Source organism: Phasianus colchicus, chromosome 6 (genome assembly GCF_987193195.1).
Source record: "Phasianus colchicus chromosome 6, bPhaCol1.hap1.1, whole genome shotgun sequence".
Classification (NCBI taxonomy): domain Eukaryota; kingdom Metazoa; phylum Chordata; class Aves; order Galliformes; family Phasianidae; genus Phasianus; species Phasianus colchicus.
This window is the reverse complement of record NC_143441.1, coordinates 39,297,393-39,315,834: the sequence shown is the minus strand read 5'-3', so window position 1 is coordinate 39,315,834 and position 18,442 is coordinate 39,297,393. Positions and strand designations below refer to the sequence as shown.

Here is an 18,442-nt window from a genome sequence, read left to right as displayed (position 1 = left end):
AGTCCTTTGGTCAATTATATACTGTCTTTTCTTGCTACGGAATTCATAAGCTTACATATGCCCATCTCAGTGAGGAACACATGAATGCTATAGAAATGCGAATGATAAATCTGTACAATGTAAAGGGGGAAGAGGGCTGGTTTTCCATCAGTTTTCTTTGATCAGTCAATGATGACGGATGGACTGGGAGCAGCCCAAGTCGTGCCAGAGCTGCCCTGCTGCAGAGGCTCTGTGCTTCTGCTCCCAGCGGGGTGTGAGTGTGCTGGGAATGGGCCGCCTGCCTGCACTGCAGTGCTTTTGCAGTACAATTTAATGAGGGGAAAAAAAAAAGTTGTTATTTTTAGGCTACCAAGTGAAGCGGGTCATGTATTTTGATATTAATGCATAAATAATCCTATCAAGTGTGAAATATGTATATGTATAAAATTCTATTTTCTATTTACTACTGTTCTCAGAACGTTGGAATTTCTGCTGAAAGGAATTATGTTATCACCGGATAAAGAATTATATTTTTAGCAACTTTAGGAGGAATATGTCTTTCAAATGGCTTAAATAGCAAAAGATTTTTGGCAGAACACAATGCCCTGCATCCTAGGATGCTTTATTTCATAACCTAGTTTCATGTATAGATGTTTATATTAAAATAGAAAAGTTGATTAAAAATGTAATTAGGAAAAATAAATTACATGCTTTCTTTTTATTATCAATTTGATGCGAAGTTATTGGCCAGCCATTTATAAAAATGACTTTCTTGAGAGTGCTTGGGGCACTCGCAATGTGAGTGTGACACTTTAAACATTGAACTATTTTATTAACTGTTGAAAGGCCTTTAATTAGCAAATATATTTGAGATTTTTTTACAGGATCTTTTTAATTCTGTATTGCTTCACTAAATCCTTTATTTTTTTTTATCACTTTATAATGATAAATCAATGGGTGAAATTTAGTACTGTTAAATAATATTTGCACTGCTGTGGCTGGCTGTAAATCCATGATCAGGTATTAACAGGCCTGTAATAATTTTTCTTTCAAAGCATATCATAGGCTTACAGTCTAAGGCACTACATAGTTAAATATTTGGCCAGGGAAAGTCAGTGCACACAGAATTGTTTGGGTTCCCGTTTTAACTTTGCTATTTAAATGAGTTTATCTTTACCTGTGAAGTCGGAACTTGTTGAAAAACTCCCTCATGTAACACCCAAGAATGTAAGAAGTTTTGGATGTGCCCAAACAGGTTAGAAAGAAAGAAAGATCCTGAGCATGTTTGTAGAAACCCAGGCCTTGAGCAGGAAGAGGAAGGAGGAGATAAACTGATGATTCCAATTGAAGCTGTCACTTCTTGAAAATGAAAATGTAGAGGTTCTGAGATTACTTTGATATCATTCTTGTGGAATGAAGCTGGCATTGAAGTCTCAGGCCTTGCTGAAAGGACAGTGGCAATTCCTTGGCAAGAAGCTTGGTTGCTGGGGGAACTGGGATTCTTCATTTTCCCTCTGCTGATCTTACACATGAGTGTGGGTGATCTGCTGAGTGTAATCTAGTGCATCATGATAGGGTTTACCTGCCCTTTTTTGTCTCATTAACAGCGAATTTTAGCAATCTGAATGCTGTTACTGAAATGGAGGCCCTTAATTTCAAGGTTATAATATTCAGAAAAGCTGTGAACAGAAACAGGACAAAGTAATCATTTGTAATGGAGGGAAAATCATTTATGATTTGTTCTGGAAACAGTTATGCTCTAAAAGCTGTTGTATTGGATTTGAGTGCTGTAAAAGGTGACTGTCAGATTCAGGGTGTTTTTTCATCTCTGAATTTCTTGCGTCCTTGATACAGTATGTTCTCATTGCTTTTAAAACAAACAATACCGAAACCAACAACATATTTTTAGCGGATAGGAAGAGATCTTTTGTCCTTGCTTTTACTAGAATTGCAGTATTAGGCTGCTGCAGTGCATTGAACCTCTTCGTTTGTTTGCTTTAATATTGGATGCTTGAACAAATACTGCTGTCTGAAGAAAGCCATTTGTTTAAAGTAACTTTAAAACCCAAGGTATTCTTTGAGAAGCTTCTGTGCATTTTGATAATGAAAAAGTACCTTGTGAAGTATAGTAAGATTGCTTTCCACTGCACTGAGTTCAAGCATGTGTTCAGAGGCCTGATAGCATATCTGGCATTTGAAAATGTTGACTGCTCATTCATGAATGATTAACAAGTTGTTTTATTTAAAGGCATGTGTCTGCTTCCTACTGTGCCAGTGTAATAACTAAGTTCCAAAAAAGCCACGTATCCTGTTCTGATTTTGAAGAACTTTTGAGTTGATCCTGGAAACTTCTTGTGTGTAAGTCTTCATTATCAGTTTGCAAGGTGTTCGTTTGCTGATACTGCAACTTAACTGAGTTAAAAACAGGAGTCCTCAAATGTATTAAACTGTTGAGCATTACTGAGTTAAGGGGAGGTATAAGGTCATAAGGCTGACGTGCTTGCAGGGCTGTGTGATTTTCACTCACTGTGATACTGCAGAAATACTTCTCCTTTCTCAGTTTTCCTCATCACTCTCTACCTAGCAAGAGTTCTTCACTGCTTTCAGTCGGAGAAAGTAGCAGGAAGAAGCTTGAAATCATACTAAGAGGCAGATGAAGCTTGAAATGCACTTTCTGTGTACGTGCGTGAGCATGCTAAAGGACGTGTTTTACATATTTTCTCACTATCAGAGTTGCAAGAACAAGTAGTCTCTTTCAGTAGATTTAATTCTGCCTGTGTGAGCATTGGAAGTTCTGTAGGGCAGGAAAGGAGGTAGGGAGGGAAGTTCTAACTGGAAGTCCACGTGTACTTCCAGAAATGTTTGATGTTTAGCAAACCTGTATTTATCTGCATTTGGGAAAACAGCCATGGAAATTGTTATAAACGATTCTGATTTAGGTAATGCTTTATTTACTCCTATTTACACATTAGCATGAGCTTAGGAAATGAAAAGAACACAATTAAATTACTTTACTATGCGTTTTGACTTGGAACTAGTGGCAGTTTTTGCAGATCAGACTTGAACTAGAAGCAGTCACCTTCATCACAAGGGCAAGGGTGTGGGAGGCTTGGGAGCTCGGCAGGGCCACCTGGTGGGAGCTGCCTGGGGAGGGACAGGCCTTCCTGCTCGCATCCCCAGGGCAGCACACAGAGGTCTTCATGGGGCTTTTATAAGTTGCTTTATTAATAAACAAATTTTTACCAGATAAAATTAACACTGGTAATGTTGGGTGCTGTTGAACTCAGCACTGCAGGCAGCAGCACACCTCATTGCGTGCTCAGAGGTATGGGGAAGTGCTGCTGCGTGCCGGGTGGTTGTTCAGAGCAGTTCCTGATAAGAATGTTGGATCCCCATGGATGCACTTAAAGCTAAGCTGTGTGCTGAAGGTAGATTTATGAGTTTGCATTTTTCATGCTTTGCTGAAAACAATAACTTAAAGGGTGTCTCTTAAATCTTGTAATTCTACCAAAAAGGTGTCTCAGGAGAGAGCGAAGGTGACTGGCTGGCAGGACTCTTGGCTGCCTTGTTTGCTGTTCTGGGCAGAAATTCTGACTTCTCCACTTGAAAACCAGAAATTTTAGTTTAGAAGTATTAAGCAGTTGGAAGGAAAACACACATTACAATTTCATCACACATTAGTGTATGAAGTGTAACTGATGTGTTGCTTGAGCTGTATGGCAGCACATTGGCCTTGAGCTTCCAGTATCATTCTAGTGTGACATGGGTCCTGCAGCTTCATCCGGATCCAGAGTTGTTCTAGTTACAGTGCCGAAATCAATTCTGGTCTTTCATGGAAGCAAAAATTGAGGATTACTGTGCAAGGCTGAGGCCTGTGTGGCAGCAGGCAGGGCACTTTGGGGGACTGCTGCCCTGAGGGGAGGCAGAGCCTGGGGCTCTGTGTGCTGCCACCTGGACCTGCTGCTGCTGCTGCTTCACACAGGCTGGCAGTGAGAGTGACATGGGATGGGGCTCCTCACTCCCCAGGCATGACGGGACATAGGAGGAAGGACATTTTGAAGTGGGAGGACCTGCTGTGGCTTGGGGGCACTGTCTGTATGGAAGCTGACCACAGGCGCTCTCAGCGTTCAATGTAGTCGAGGGACGTTCCTGAGAACATTTATGGCAGTGCTCCTTATGCTATTAATGTCCTCAAGAAACAGTACTTTACCAAATCCAGCTGTTCCATCCTTCCTTCCTGCCCCCCTAAAAGGAGAGACTTGGGTAGTAGAAAAGTAGTGTTTTCATAAAGTTTTGTAGTAGGTTTCTTTCCTTTGAATTGATGGAGGAGATGCTAATTGTTTTCAGCTGATTTTGCAAGTGCTGCAGATACCCTTTTCCCCCAGGTTTGCTGTATATTCCTGTTAAACACACTGTACTTGCTGTATCCAGTAAGTTGTCTTTTCACTTTTAAAGATTCACAAAACAGGTCTGTGCTTGTTTTAATCTCATTAAGTTCCTCTCTGGCTATTTCCCCTTCTGGTTGTGGATATTGCCCATATTTGGTTCCAGCTGTGGTGCAAGCAGTTGATATCTGATTGTGTGGTACAATATCCCGTCTTGTCTGAGCAAACCCCAATAATTTATGATTAGATGTGGCCATGATTAGCAGTCTAAGGTATTAATGTTTAAAAGCACATTGTAAAGGATCTTTTATGTAATGCAGTATGTTCTTTTTTTTCTTTGAAAGATGCAGCAAGAGGCACAACGGCTTGCCTACAGCAAAGCTTCTAAATTAAAAGCAAGTGGGGGGGAGGGGTATGGTTTGCATGATATTTTTACTTTCTTTGGAGTGTCTGAATAAATGCTGTGATGTAGAGAATTGGCTCTGCATTAACAGGCATTCAGTTTGGCTTAATGGCAAGTTGCTTCCACAGTCTCCTAGTCACAGTTCTCATGAAAATACACACTCTTATCCTTTGCAGGGTGTGTTTTATGTGCTTCTATTGCACTTCAGAAATTGAACATCAAAAAGTATATTTTTCTTCTAACCACTTCTGTGGCTTATTTGAAAGTACTCATGGTTTCAGTAAGTACCACAGACTTTTAACTATGCTTTTCACAGGTCTTCATATCCACAAACTACGAATGTGAAATTGTCCTTAATTTTTTATTTCCTTGTGGACAATTGTTGTTCTCCTTATTTGCATATATATGAATAATTGGGCACTTTAAATAAGTATCCACAATTTTTGTAAGAAGGGAGTGGTAATCAGAATGCACAGTGTTATTACATAAAAGAGCTTAAATAAGCATTTATTTGGAAAGGCTTACAGGTAAACCATCCAAGTGTTTTCTGGAGTTTCAGCATCACAACATTGTATTTGTCTTTCAAACTCAACAGTTTGTTTAGTTCTCATTGGGGAACAAAAGCACTGCGATATATTCACCATAATTTATATAGTATTAGGGGAGGAAAAAGACTGGGAAACCATCTTTAATTGATTAAGTAACATGTAAGAAATGCTGTGTTTCATCTTAAACAAGATCATATTACTTACAGCTACTGAGCAATAACTGTATAGCTGAAGTTTTAAAATGTATAATTATTTGATGAAGATTTTAGTGCATTTCAAATCCATTGCAGGGCAATTATCAACTGTCATTTGGAGAAATGCTGAAATATGAACTATAAAGTTAATATCACAAACAATAACTGTTTAATATTGAAAAATTTTTGGCATCTTGTGGCTTTCCTTTGTGCTTATATAATTAACAAAAAAAGAAAAGAGGAGTTTGTTGGTTAATTTTACTCTTGTAATATATGCTGATTTGTAAGGGAGCATTATAAAATTCATTTTGCTCTTTAATAATACATCTCTTCTCTCAATAGCCAACTACTCCACCAAGCCAAGGGAGGCCTGATTCACCAGTTTATGCTAATTTACAAGAACTGAAAATATCTCAGTCTGCACTTCCACCACTACCTACAAGTGCTCCAGTCCAAATAAATGGGGAATGGGAAACCCATAAAGATACAACAGGACGCTGTTATTACTACAACAGAGGATCACAGGAACGAACCTGGAAACCTCCACGTTGGGCCCGAGATGCAAGCATTAATAAAGGGGATTCCCAGAGCCATGCAGATCATGAGGTAGTTTGTTCTGAGATCACAATGAGACTGTAATGCATATGAATACTGTTTTGTTATAGAACTTGATATCTCTGAATTTTGAGGTATCAAGGACTGTCTTCATTTGTCTTTTCAGTCATGTGGCTTCATGGGATGTAGTAACCATCAACCATTGACTTCAGTCAATTTTGTATATGAAAATGTGTACGTGAAATATGTACTCAGGCTCATGACTCATCTTGTACTAGCTGTGAAAGCACCTGGCAGTCCCTCATCAGGTGTTGTGGGTTTGCTTTTGAAAATAAAGGAGAGCTTGAAACTAACAGGACTTATGACAACAGAGTAAGGAAACCATTGTAGGAATATGTTCTCTTTTTTAGTGTATTCTGCACATTTCTGTGGTGGTAAAGGGAGTAGGGAAAGGAGAGGAAGTGAGGCAGTTTCTAGAAACAGGGAAGGGAGATAAAAATATAAGGGGAGTTATCAGTATAAGATAAATACACAGTAAAACAAAGGAAAGGGACATGCAGGTATTTGTTCATGCTTGGTTAGTGCTGTGGCAGTAAGTCTATGCAGGAGAGTTTGGGAGCTAAAACTAGACTTAGTGATATTTTGTAGCACTTTCCAACAGCATCAAGAACACTGATGAAATTGAGGCTTTTATTCAATTCCATTAATTTTATCTAACTGTTTGCTTAGGATAAATGAATTTACACACTTGTCAGTGATTTCTTTGTGGGGCCTTGGATATCTGTAGAGAAAACTAGAGGAAAAGACAATTAAAAGAGTAATACTTTGTTAGGGAAAATTGTGAACTTTGAGGAAATCATTTTCTTAATTCTGTGAATGATAACTGGATATCCTTCAGAAGAGAACATAAGTACAGTGCTGGGAGGTGTGTAATCAAGTGTCTGGGTCTCATGATGGCAAATGCTTGGGGAAGGCTGTAGGAACTTTTGACTTAGTTATATTCCAGCTATAAAGGTTATCTTTTTCTCATAATGCAAATCCTTCACCTTTTAAAGCTGTTTACTGTTGTTAGGCTTTCCCACAGAAGTTATTTGCATTAAAAAATAGTTAGGGATAATATTTGAGTTGCTAGTATGTTATGTGCAGCTGATTGCTAGGGAGAGCCAAAGAAGTGGTGTTAGTCTATCTCAATTTGCTGTGATTCACATAAAGAAAAGGAATAATTGGAAGATGAATATTACTGTTTAAATATGCTTAAAATAGTGCTCTTGTGTTCAAACAGTACTGAGGTTAATCAGTATCAAGCTTGAGAGAAAAAGCAAACATTTGTCAAGAAATCTTTCATTTTCATATACCTTTTTCAGATATGAGGAAATCCACCTGAACCACACATGAGCTATTATGTTGTTTAGTTTTAAAATTTAATTGTATACTGCTCAGAAATTTTAGATGGCTAAATGTCTTGTTGTGGAAGTCTGCCTCTGGGCCATTAGTGCCAGAAACGGGATGGACAGGAAAAGGGAGCCCTCTCATTGCCACTGGGAATGGCCTTCTGAGCAGCAGTGGTGTTTGCAAGCATTTAAAGAGTCTTATCTTCTCGCCACCGGCTAGTGGCTGCAGCAGGTAAACTGGCAAAACTCAGTTTGCCAGTCTCTGACAATTATATGTTAATTTCACACTTGGCTGTTCTTTTGCTAGGTACAGTTTTGTTCTTCTGGAGTGCTCATCTGTGAAGAAATAACTGCTTTTATTTATTTTTTGAGTAGTAACTCACCTAGCAATAAGTGTAACTGGTTTCCTAATGTCATCATTATTCCTTCTCATGGAAGTACTTTCAAAAATTCTTTTCCCCACCATCTGCAGATGATTCCTCTGACTCAAACCTCTGTACCACCATTTCACCACGTAGCTGCATGTTCAGAAACTTAACTTCTTTACTGCTTTGTTTTTACTGTTATATCAGATAGCTCAGTTTGTTCACTTATTTATGATGTTTGAAGGCCAATCTGTTATAACTTTACCAGTTCTATCCATCAATCTTCTCCATCTCAATTTCTTTTTTTGTAAGGTCCGTGGATGATATGTGCTTTGATTAATATAAACTTGTCTAGTTGAAAATTTCAAATAGTGCAAGATTCTTATGTAATTCGTCCTCTATGGCTATGCTATTAGTTGTTGGTTTTTAAACCACTTTTTCTTCTTTTCAGTCTTCATTTGTGAGTGTTTCACAGTCCACTGTTTGTGTTCAGCATTTCATTTATGACCTTTAATGCTTTTACCAAAATAGGTAAAGGTTGAGATACCAGGCTAAGTTACAGTAAAACGAGGTGACAGATTTGGTAGCTGTCTGCTTTAGATGTTTCTAGTTGATTGAGGTAGAATATGATTGGGGCTGGGACTCCTAAGTAGAAATATGTAGGCTACATGAAGACATGAAGTAGGAAGCATAGAGGCAGTTAGTACTGGAAAGGTGTTGGAAGAGGAACCAGAAGTTGTAGAGCGTGGTTTGTCCAGTGTTATTTTTAATTCCCATTTAAGCAACTTCAGCATTTGTTTTTATGCATTAAAGAATGACTTTGGTTTGATAAACTTTGTAATATCTCTGCAACTTCATTTAAGTTTATCAGCCAAAGTTAAACTCCTAGACAGTGTGCTGATGGGATTAGCCGAGCCTTGGAATATCAGAACTATTGTGTTATAGGTATGTTACAGACAGACATGTTAAGTCATTCTTAATGAGCAACAGGCTGGTTTCTATTTTTCTCCTAGGAGAATATTTAGTTTTTATTTGTATGTTGCTTTCCTTAGCATAAGGAGTTATTTGGAAGAAACATTATCTTGTTTGGCCATAATTCTTGTTAAAAAAAAAAAAAAAAAAAAATTCCAAAGTCTGCTACCTTAAGTGCACTGACATTTCTCTAATCAGTATTTGAACATTAAACTATAATGTAAACATAAATATGTGTACACACTACAGCTGTGTTATAAAACAATTATTCCAGAGGAGCCTGTAGCAGCATTTTCAACTTGTTAGTCTCAAGTCCAAGTGTAAAAATGTGACTGAAGACTTTTTTGCCCCAGTTAATTAAAAATTGGCGGTTCAGATTTTTGTGTTATGTGAGAGAGACGAGATTGTTTAATGCATAGTTTAAATGCTCACATTCTGTAGGCTGTTGAAGACATTCATGTTGCTTTATGAATGACCAGAAATGATCTATGGATTTTGTTGTGCTTAGTAGTCAGTTTATGTCAGCTTAGGGAGTTTCCCTCGTGCACGTGGTGAGTTACCAGAAGTTTTGATGTGTGTGCAAAACCTTTCTTCTATTTCACGCATCAAACTTGTTCTCCATGTTATAATTAACTCTTACCTTTAGAAGACAATCTTACAGTTCAGTCAGCTGTGTCTTTAGCAGGTCTTGCTTTTAAATTGTCACATGCCGACAATGGAAGGTAAAGACTGAAAATTGCTAACGTTGTAGGATGCATCATACACATGGACAGATTCAGCTGAAGTTTCAAGTTATCCTGAATGATCATTTGGTTTCCATGTACTATTAGGGAAGAGAACGAGGGAATTTAAGTATGAAAGCTGGAATGATGCCAGAAAAACAAGGTGTAGTATGTCTTGTGGGTGTTCTGGGGTAATAGAGGTAATGAAAGCTAGCTTCCTTCATCATTCAGTAATACAAATTGGTGGAATAAAGTTTACATTGGCAACGGATTCAGAGTGTTAATTAGTTTTGAATCTGTCACATGACACTGCTAGAATTTGAGTAGTTGGAATCTGGGTTAGTAAAGAAAGAGTATAAATTGTGTTATGAAATTTTTTAATTACCTTGCAATTATTGATTAGCTATGAGCTCATTTTCTCATGTAAGGTATAAAAATGTGAACTTCCTGCTCTTATTACTATTCTCTTTCTAGTCAAATAATCTTTGATCTTTCAGATTTTAAAGCATTTTCATTCTCAAAACTGCCTTGTATGTTTCTGATACTTGTAGCATCTTTCATCAGAAGAAAACGACCACAGTTCTTGTTACAGCCAGTCAGATAGTCAGTACGGTTCTCCTCCAAAGGGTTGGTCAGAAGAGTTGGATGAACATGGTCAAACCTTATATACCAATGACTATACTAATGAAAAGGTACTTTTTTCCTTCTTCTCATCACATGCTCTAAATCTCTTCAGCTAATTCACTAATAGAAATGCAGATTTCATTTCTAGAAGTGAATAGCATTCCTTAGTGGTATCTACCCTTTTGTTTTTTAAATATGCATGAAGCTTTCTCAAATGAACTATTTTTTTTCTCACATGTACTTCACCATTCAGGGGAGGTTTTCTTATTTTCATTGGTGTCACATTATTTTAAATGAATATATAATGTGTATGTTTTTTTCCCACCTTCCATCCTTTTGGTTATGCTTGAGGAATGAATTTCATACCAATATAATGTTCTTCTTACCTTTTAAGTGTTGTTCTTGTCTACAGATGTCTCCCAGATGGTTTCAAACTGAAAATTCTTCTTTCTCAGTTTCATCCTTTTTAAAAAGTTTTTAGTGCTGCTTTCAGATGTAGACAAACTTCATACTTACACCATAGCTGTATTGATAGATTTGTGTTCTGTTCTAATTACTGAATTGCTTCTGACAACTTAGCATGATTCTGGATGTATGCTAGAATTTTCTCCCGTGCAGAAAAAATTGCAATATTTTTTTATATTTGTAAAGCAGTCCATTTTTCTAGTTTTCCACTGAAGTTGTTTTGATTTCTTTGACTTTCAAGAAATGTTTATTGTATCATCACTTGTTCTCCGCTTAACATACGCAAGTGCTTTTAAAGAAGCTTTTGAATAGTTATGTCAGTTATGCATTTTTGTCCTTCTTGGATCTATTTCTGCTAAAAATCTATAGTGCATGCTCTTTTTTTGGCAAATAGGCAAACGTTTAAAAAAAAAGAAAATTGCATTGGGACTGATAGAAAACAAGTTATTGATGCATAATTTTGTGAAACCTACTTGACCTGAGGTGTGAGTTTTTCCATGCATATTATTGTGCAAAAGTCCTGTAGAATTTTGCTCTTTACAGTTCTGTTTGTTCTGCACCATTAGTCATAGACACCACGGTTTTAACTCTTTGATTCTGGGAGTTGCTGTTAGAGGTTACAGAATCTGTGTTATCATCTCAGACTACAACTCATGCTCCTGTTGATACTATGAAAACGGAGTTCAGGTTATTTAATAATCTTTTGAATTATCAGCAGTTACTAGATGAGCTACTTGAAATTTTGTAATCTTATGTATAAAATCCTTACACGGATCTGGTGTAAAGATCGTACCTCCTTAAAATGACATCATAATGATGATAAGAGTGAGATGTGTAATCTTCAAAATATCTGTTTATCACAATCTCGTGGTAGATTATGTGAGTCATCAGGAATTCAGTATCTGTGTTACTGCAGGAGTTTTGCCTGAGGAGTTGCAGAAGGAAAAAGTGATAGTGAACTGAATGCAGGAAGCTGAAAACTGTTATGTTCTCACTACTGACTAAATTTAGTTAACAGAGGTTATTTAGCACACCCTGCTGAAGTGGATGGAACTTTATTAAGAATTCACTTTAACTCCTAATTATCAGAGTCTAGCTATGTTATGACTGTCACACTAATTACATTTCCTGTCATCATGCTTCTTTCTACAGTGGTTAAAACATGCAGATGAACAAGGTAGACCATACTACTACAGTGCTGATGGTTCCCGATCAGAATGGGAGTTACCAAAGGTGAGTGACCTGAAAAAGAAACTTGGACTTGGACTGTTCCCCTCCTCCCCAGGAGGTGTTCTATGAGGCCTTTAGGTGGGAGTTAGACACAACAAGAGGACTTGGGGGTTTCACTTCATTATTTTTGTAACTTCTGTGGAATTTCAAATTGTGAAGAAGAAAAGCACACTGACAGACATAATAAAAATAGATGATATAGTTATTCAAATATCAAAAAAGATGTGATGTATTTGCTGAACCTACCTTTTCATGTAAGGCTGCAAAGTAATATTTGTGATTTGTTTTCATGAAATTGGAAGCATTTGTAGGGGAAGAAAGGTAAATTTTCTAAACTACAGAACATTCCTGAAAACTTGTACTTTCTTTTTAGTACACTCCAAAAAGCATTAATTTTGCCATGTGTTTGTACATTGGATGATTTTGATTTTATACACAGAATTAGTGAAAACCAGAAGGTTCAACAGTTTGTGTTTTTGAGAATGACCCTTAAGAGTTTCAACTGAAGTATGTTCTGGTACTTAATATTGGAGTAAAAATAAAATCTTATGGGAAATTGACAGATTTAGGTAGTTGGAGGATGTACCTAATAACATACAATTCTCATTTTCAAAACGTTTGTCATAATTATGTTTTTGTATGTGTCTTTCTGGCTGTTAGGATGTTTGTTCAGTCTTTCATATTAGGGTGATCATAATAAATACTCAGAGACTTGCATACGTAAGTATTTCAAAGAGTGTGTTTCTCAGATATTATTTCCCTAAAGCCTGTGTCCTTTCTACTTAGAAAGGAGCAACCTTAATAGATAGTGCTTTTGAACAAGTATTTAAACTTAGGAATGTAGCTAAATGCTTGGCTCTTTTGGTAGATCAGCTGAAGAATTTGTGTTACTGAAAAGCTGAGTTATCTTTAAGAATTCTCCAGTGTTGATCTGATGTGTTAAATATTTAACATTTTCTAATATATATAACTATTGTTTTTAAAAGCTACTTAGCCATTGATCAGCTATTAGATTAAGTAGAAGTGTGAAAATCTGCTTGAAGAGGTTTTGGTGGAAACAATTGATAGTTGTTTATAGTTTGAAGTAATTAAGAGCAATAATTTCTTTGGTGCTTTGTTCTTTGCCTCCTGCACAAAGTTGACAGTGAAGAAGTTGCTTTCTTCTAAAATAGGTTGGCTTTGAGCTAAGTAACACATTGTTGAGTTGGCTCTAATTTGACTGTAAGGCATTGAAAAGATAATCCAGAACTGTTGCGTGAGACACATGAATACACAGGAGGTTTAGTGTGTTTGTAATGATATTCTAGTGGTTCTGTGTAAGCCTCTGAGGTCCCTCCTATTAGTAACACGTACAGAATGGAAACTAGCCTCTGTTTTTCACAATCTGTGGTCTGATCTGCTTTACCTCTTGTTTATATCAAAATTATCAAATATTGCTGTTAGGAACATTCCTTAAATTATTTCTCTTGAGCTGAGTAGACTCTATTATTAATTCCTTACTGAGTGATCTTTGAAAGTACTTGAGTGGCAGCAAATATATGATTAACAGAAGTAAATTAGCAATTTAGTTCTCAACTCACAGTCCTATGTATTGACAGAAATTCCTACCTTTAGCTTTAAATGGTGTGGAATATACTAAACATTTCAGCAAAATATCTAGCTACTGTATAACTGTATCTGATGAACAGACAGTGAAAACGTTACAAAGATGGGAGTAGTTGAGGCGTGATTGAAGGTCAGTCTCCCGAAAAGCTTGCTGAGATGGGTTCCAAAAGTGCTTTGGGACAAATGAAGTGGAAACACAGCATAGATTGCAGAATGGCTTTGAAGAAAAATGATCTCTGTTGAAAACTGTCATGAATGCTTCTAGAAAAGACCATAGAAAGACTTAAGCACTGCCACTCTTGTTTAAATGAAAATTAAGTTACTTGAAAAAAGATCTTTAAAAAGAAATTAGGTGTAATCTAGAGTAGTACTTAGTATCAGTTTTTTTCCCCTCAACATATTTAGATCCTGTGTTCCTATTCAAAATTAATTGCAAAATAAATGCATGGAATGTATGGTTGTGTGATGCTGTTAAACCAGGAAAGAAAAAAAGATAATGCTTTTTATTTTAGATTATTCTTGGTAATCTGCACATCATTAGAACTAGAACCAAGATACAGTACTGTAACGTTAAAGTTTTGCTTTTATAGCATTGGCTGTAAATATGAACGTGCGCTGAATTAGTGCTTCAGTATTTGTATGTGTATATAAAAACAAGCATCTGATGGTGTTGGGGGAGGAGGATGAATTACAACACAAATTACTTCAGACAGTCTTATAAAAAGCCTTCCAGTCATATACAGTTATGTAACATCTAGGAATAGCTCAATGCCTCTGGCTAAACTAACATCTGGATGGAGTAGCTTTGACAACTGCTGAAAAATTCCGTTAACACTCATGATGACTGTGACCCAACTTTTTGTAGTGGAACAGAAGAACACAGAATAATAATGTAGCATGAGTTGGAAGAGACCCAACAAGGATCATCAAATCCAACTCCTGGCTCCATACTGCGTAAAAGTTACCTTCAAATCAAACCCGCTGTCTGTAAGCAGTGCCCAGACACTCGTTGAACTCCAGCACTCGGGGCCCTGTGCAGCCCGTTCCATGCCCAGCGCCCTCTGGTGCAGAACCATTCCCTGACCCCAGCTGCCCTCCCCTGACACAGCTCCATGCCGTTCCCTCGGGCCCTGTGCTGTCACACAGAGCAGAGCTCAGCGCTGCCCCTGTGAGGAGCTGCAGCCGCCATCAGGCCTCCCCTCAGCTCCTCTGCTCTGGGCAGGGCACATCCAGGCACCTCAGCCACATAGTCATACGTGTTGCCGCCTTCACCGTTCTACATCTTCACAGCCCTCATTTAGACAGTTACTTTCTAATAGTTTTAAGTCCTTCTGATATTGTGGTGGCCAAACTACACACAGCACTCAAGGTGAGGCTGCACAGCACTGAGCAGAGCAGGACAGTCCCTTCCTTCGCCACACCCAGGTGATGCACACCCCAGACCTTTCCTATTTTCTGCCCTAAGTGTACTGACAGCTGAATTATTATTTGAATTGGATACTAATCTTTACTTATAACTTGTAATGCGTCTTCCAGAAGACTTTGCCTTCCCTCCTGTGGATTCTGCTACATTCAATTGTTTGTTCTTGCAGATTATTTAAAATAAATAAATAAAATCAAAAATCAAACCTAGTGGGATAGAAGGCGAAGCAAAGAACATCCAGGGCAGTCAAGTCAGTAGAATGGGTCCAGAGGGCTTTCAGATCACTTCTGCTCTAATTGGAGCTGTCTTCTGCAGCAGCCTCCTACCCTGCACAGCCACTGTTCCTTCAGTGCAGTCGTTACCTAAAACTCTGCTGCTGTCCTGATGGAACATGAGGAGCCTTAATCCTCCAGGGAAAGAAAGGAAGGTGTGGTGCAGGGTCCTTTACAGGCAGCAAAGAAATGTTTTATTTCTATTTATGTAAGGTAAGAAAAGCATTTTATTTAGTTCATAAGAAATAGCAAAACATTTGCATTGATGTTAGTTCAGTCACAGAACTGAAAAGTTTGTTCAAAGCCAAACACAGTTGCAGCGCTGGAGAAATCCTTTTGTTGTGAAGCAATCTTTCAAAGAAAAAGATTAATTTCAGACTATTTACTGGGAAAGCTGCAAATAATATAGTGGAGTAGATAAGGTGATAAAGGATAATGGGGTGTCAGAATATTCTTTTATGTTCCTGTTTTAATCCCTGACCTGCTTTCAACATTGGGTCTTTACCAAGTTTCACTATCAGCTGCTTCCTACCCTTTTCTCCCTTCACTCGCCCAATTCCTTGTCTTTGTCTGTGTCTGTTATTAGTGCAAACAAAGAGGAATCTTTGTTCTCTGTCTTGAAGCTGACAGATCTGTGTCATCTCCCAAAGAATGAGGACAACTGCTACAAATAGCTTGAAGGTGTTGCATTTATTTCAGTCACAATTAGGCTAGGACAGAGCCTTGAGCCATGCTCCATTATCAGGTTAAAATTAAATATAAGTTATTCAGCCAGTTGGGAGGGTTAGAAAAATTTACTGTGAGGCAAAGAAAGCTTTCAAGTAGCTAGTGAAAGCACTAAGTGACTTCAACAATAAAAATAACCCTGTGTTACCTACATCAGTATCAGCAGTGTCTTCACCCTGTACCAAGAGCCAGTGTAACAAGAAGTCAGGGTTACTTGGTTTATGCAATAGGAGTATGAACAGTTTGCTGATGTCCTCACTTGCTGACGAGAGGAACTGGCAGTGAAATGAGGATCAAACTCGGAGCGTTAGGGAGGAGGTAACTTAGTGGGACAAGCTGGAGTTCTGTGGACATTTTTCAAGGAGCAGTAGTCTGCATATTTGGAGTTCTCTGCTGCTTTATTAGAAGTTTCAGAATTAAGAAAATGATAGCAACTTTTTAAGGTGTGATGCTAAGACATGTGGTATCGTAGGATGGCTTCTATATGGCCCTTACCTAACCTTAGTCTTCAAGATGACACCAAAGATGTGAAGGAGGAATCTAACTGCATCGCTGGTTGCTTCTCTCTAACCAGTAGCATCTATCCATTGTAGTTCATGGTTAGTTCGCCTGGAGAATCCAGGGTCCAAAGCAGTATTTGTATCTCATTGTAATTTTTTAGAAATCACAAATCACTCCCTTTATTTCAGAAGCAGAAGCTTGTCTTGAGCCCAGAAATACTCAGCTTTCTCTCTTTTTCCTCTAATAATGTATTCTGCTGTTCACAGTAAGGAAAATATACCTGACAATGAACGCTTGAGTGAAAATAGTTTACTTGACACCTATGTTGTGAGAAAATGGGAGAAAGATGTCAAATGTTCTTTTTAAGGACTTTGTCAGTTTATTAACACTGGTTGTATCACCAGCACAAAGTACTGAAGCTGCTAAGATGCACAGCAGTGTTCCTGAAACGTTAGCAGTACTTTGTTAGCTCTACATACTGCTGCTTTCTTGTGCAGTGTGTTTTGTAAAACTGGAGTGTCAGCCTTGCCTTACAGGCCCTTTTTCCTTTGGGATGGAGTTACCTGCTAGGTAAACAGACTCCCAATGGTTTGTGATGGTATCAAAGGCACCTCTTAAATATAGATCACCTGTAAATAGGCTGTGGCTATATTCTAGCTCTTAAGGTAGATTTTAATTCAAGATACTTTAAAGTCCGTCTTTCACTGTGGTTACAACTTGAGTTCTTCAAAATACTCAAATGGGAAGTCCATGGAAGGTTTCCATAAATAATAATAATATTCATTATTGTCACTGAAGAATGTGTGTGTGTGTATATAAATATATATATGTACATATATATATATATATGTACATATATATATTAAATAACTTCATAGCAAAAACATTTGAACTGTTGTGAGGAATACTGTAGCAGCCTTCTGCTGTTTAGGCATAGTATCTTTGAAACTTTCTTAGGTTTTAGTTGTAACGTTGGCAATTTTGCTGCATATTGCTTAGACTGCTGTCACAGTTTGCCTTGTAGGAGTGTCTGGATGGATACTTGTATTACAAGAAAGTAAGCTGGCATTAGATTTCTTGCAGCATGAATGGTGGTTCATCTTTGATTTAACACAGGAACAAACTGAAAGTTACTTCAACTTCACCACTGTAAGGTAGCAGTTGACATATGAATGTAAATGTGCTGAAACCAATATGAAGTCAGTGCAATCTCAAATGCAGATCTCTACAGTGCCAACCACACACCTCTGTTTGTACATGATGTACTGAATTTTCTTCTCCGTACTACAACATTTATTCCACTGGGAGTACTTCAACACTTCACTGCATGTTGAAATAATTTAAATGCTTCTTAGTATCTGTTGACTTATTGGAACATGAACTCCATTCCTTTTTTAACTATAAAGCTTCTATCTCGGTCTCCACCATGGTAGTAGAAGTAGTTATTTTGGCACTAACTTTAACTTCATTACGTTATTCAGCTTGAATTTGGCATTTATGTTATTGAGCTTTAATTTTGCTGTACTTTGTAAGTATGTGTTATCATCTTTGAAGACCCGAGGCTCTGAGTTTATAGCAGTAAATTGGTAGCAAAACTGTAGAATTCAATGTGATGTCAAGGATAGTTTTTGCCTTTTTTCAGTAAAATGAGTATTTGACTTTCCTGTGCTACATCTGAATTCTAGTGCGTAAGCATCACGCTTATTTCCTTCTGTTTCTGTGTATAGACTTCAGTCTTCTAACTCTGAATAGAGAGAATGAGATTGTTACTGACTTTGGAAAAAGCAAACAAATCTTTAGTCTTTTCTTGTTTGTACTTTCAGTGTTAAACTTTGCTTGAAATATTTTTATAGTTGTTTATAATGTGATGATTTTAAATGGCTCTGCTACTTACATGTATGCTGCAAAGCTGAACCTAAGTTGAATGCTGGATCTTTCTCTTGACCTTTATATTTTCTCAACCTCCTCATCTCTGAATGCTGTTGAGTTTATCAGAACATAGATCTTGTGTATCCCTTGCTCTTAATGCTCTGCCAAGTCTTAAAATTATTTCCTGCTAAATACTTGTTTTCTGCAGATAGA

At 37.5% G+C, this 18,442-nt stretch overlaps 1 protein-coding gene across 10 annotated transcripts in view; it reads left to right on the top strand.

The window, feature by feature from the left end:
- Window positions 1-18,442, top strand: part of ARHGAP12 (Rho GTPase activating protein 12) — a 71,226-nt gene that overhangs the window by 26,216 nt on the left and 26,568 nt on the right. For 5 of the 10 annotated variants that reach the window (XM_090143075.1, XM_090143067.1, XM_090143066.1 and 2 more), the window contains exons 3-5: window positions 5,852-6,115; window positions 10,066-10,206; window positions 11,756-11,836. In XM_090143075.1, the coding sequence (XP_089999201.1) occupies window positions 5,852-6,115; window positions 10,066-10,206; window positions 11,756-11,836 (486 nt within the window). The remainder of the gene's footprint in view (window positions 1-5,851; window positions 6,116-10,065; window positions 10,207-11,755; window positions 11,837-18,442) is intronic. The other 5 variants (XM_090143073.1, XM_090143070.1, XM_090143068.1 and 2 more) reach the window with 3 other exon arrangements.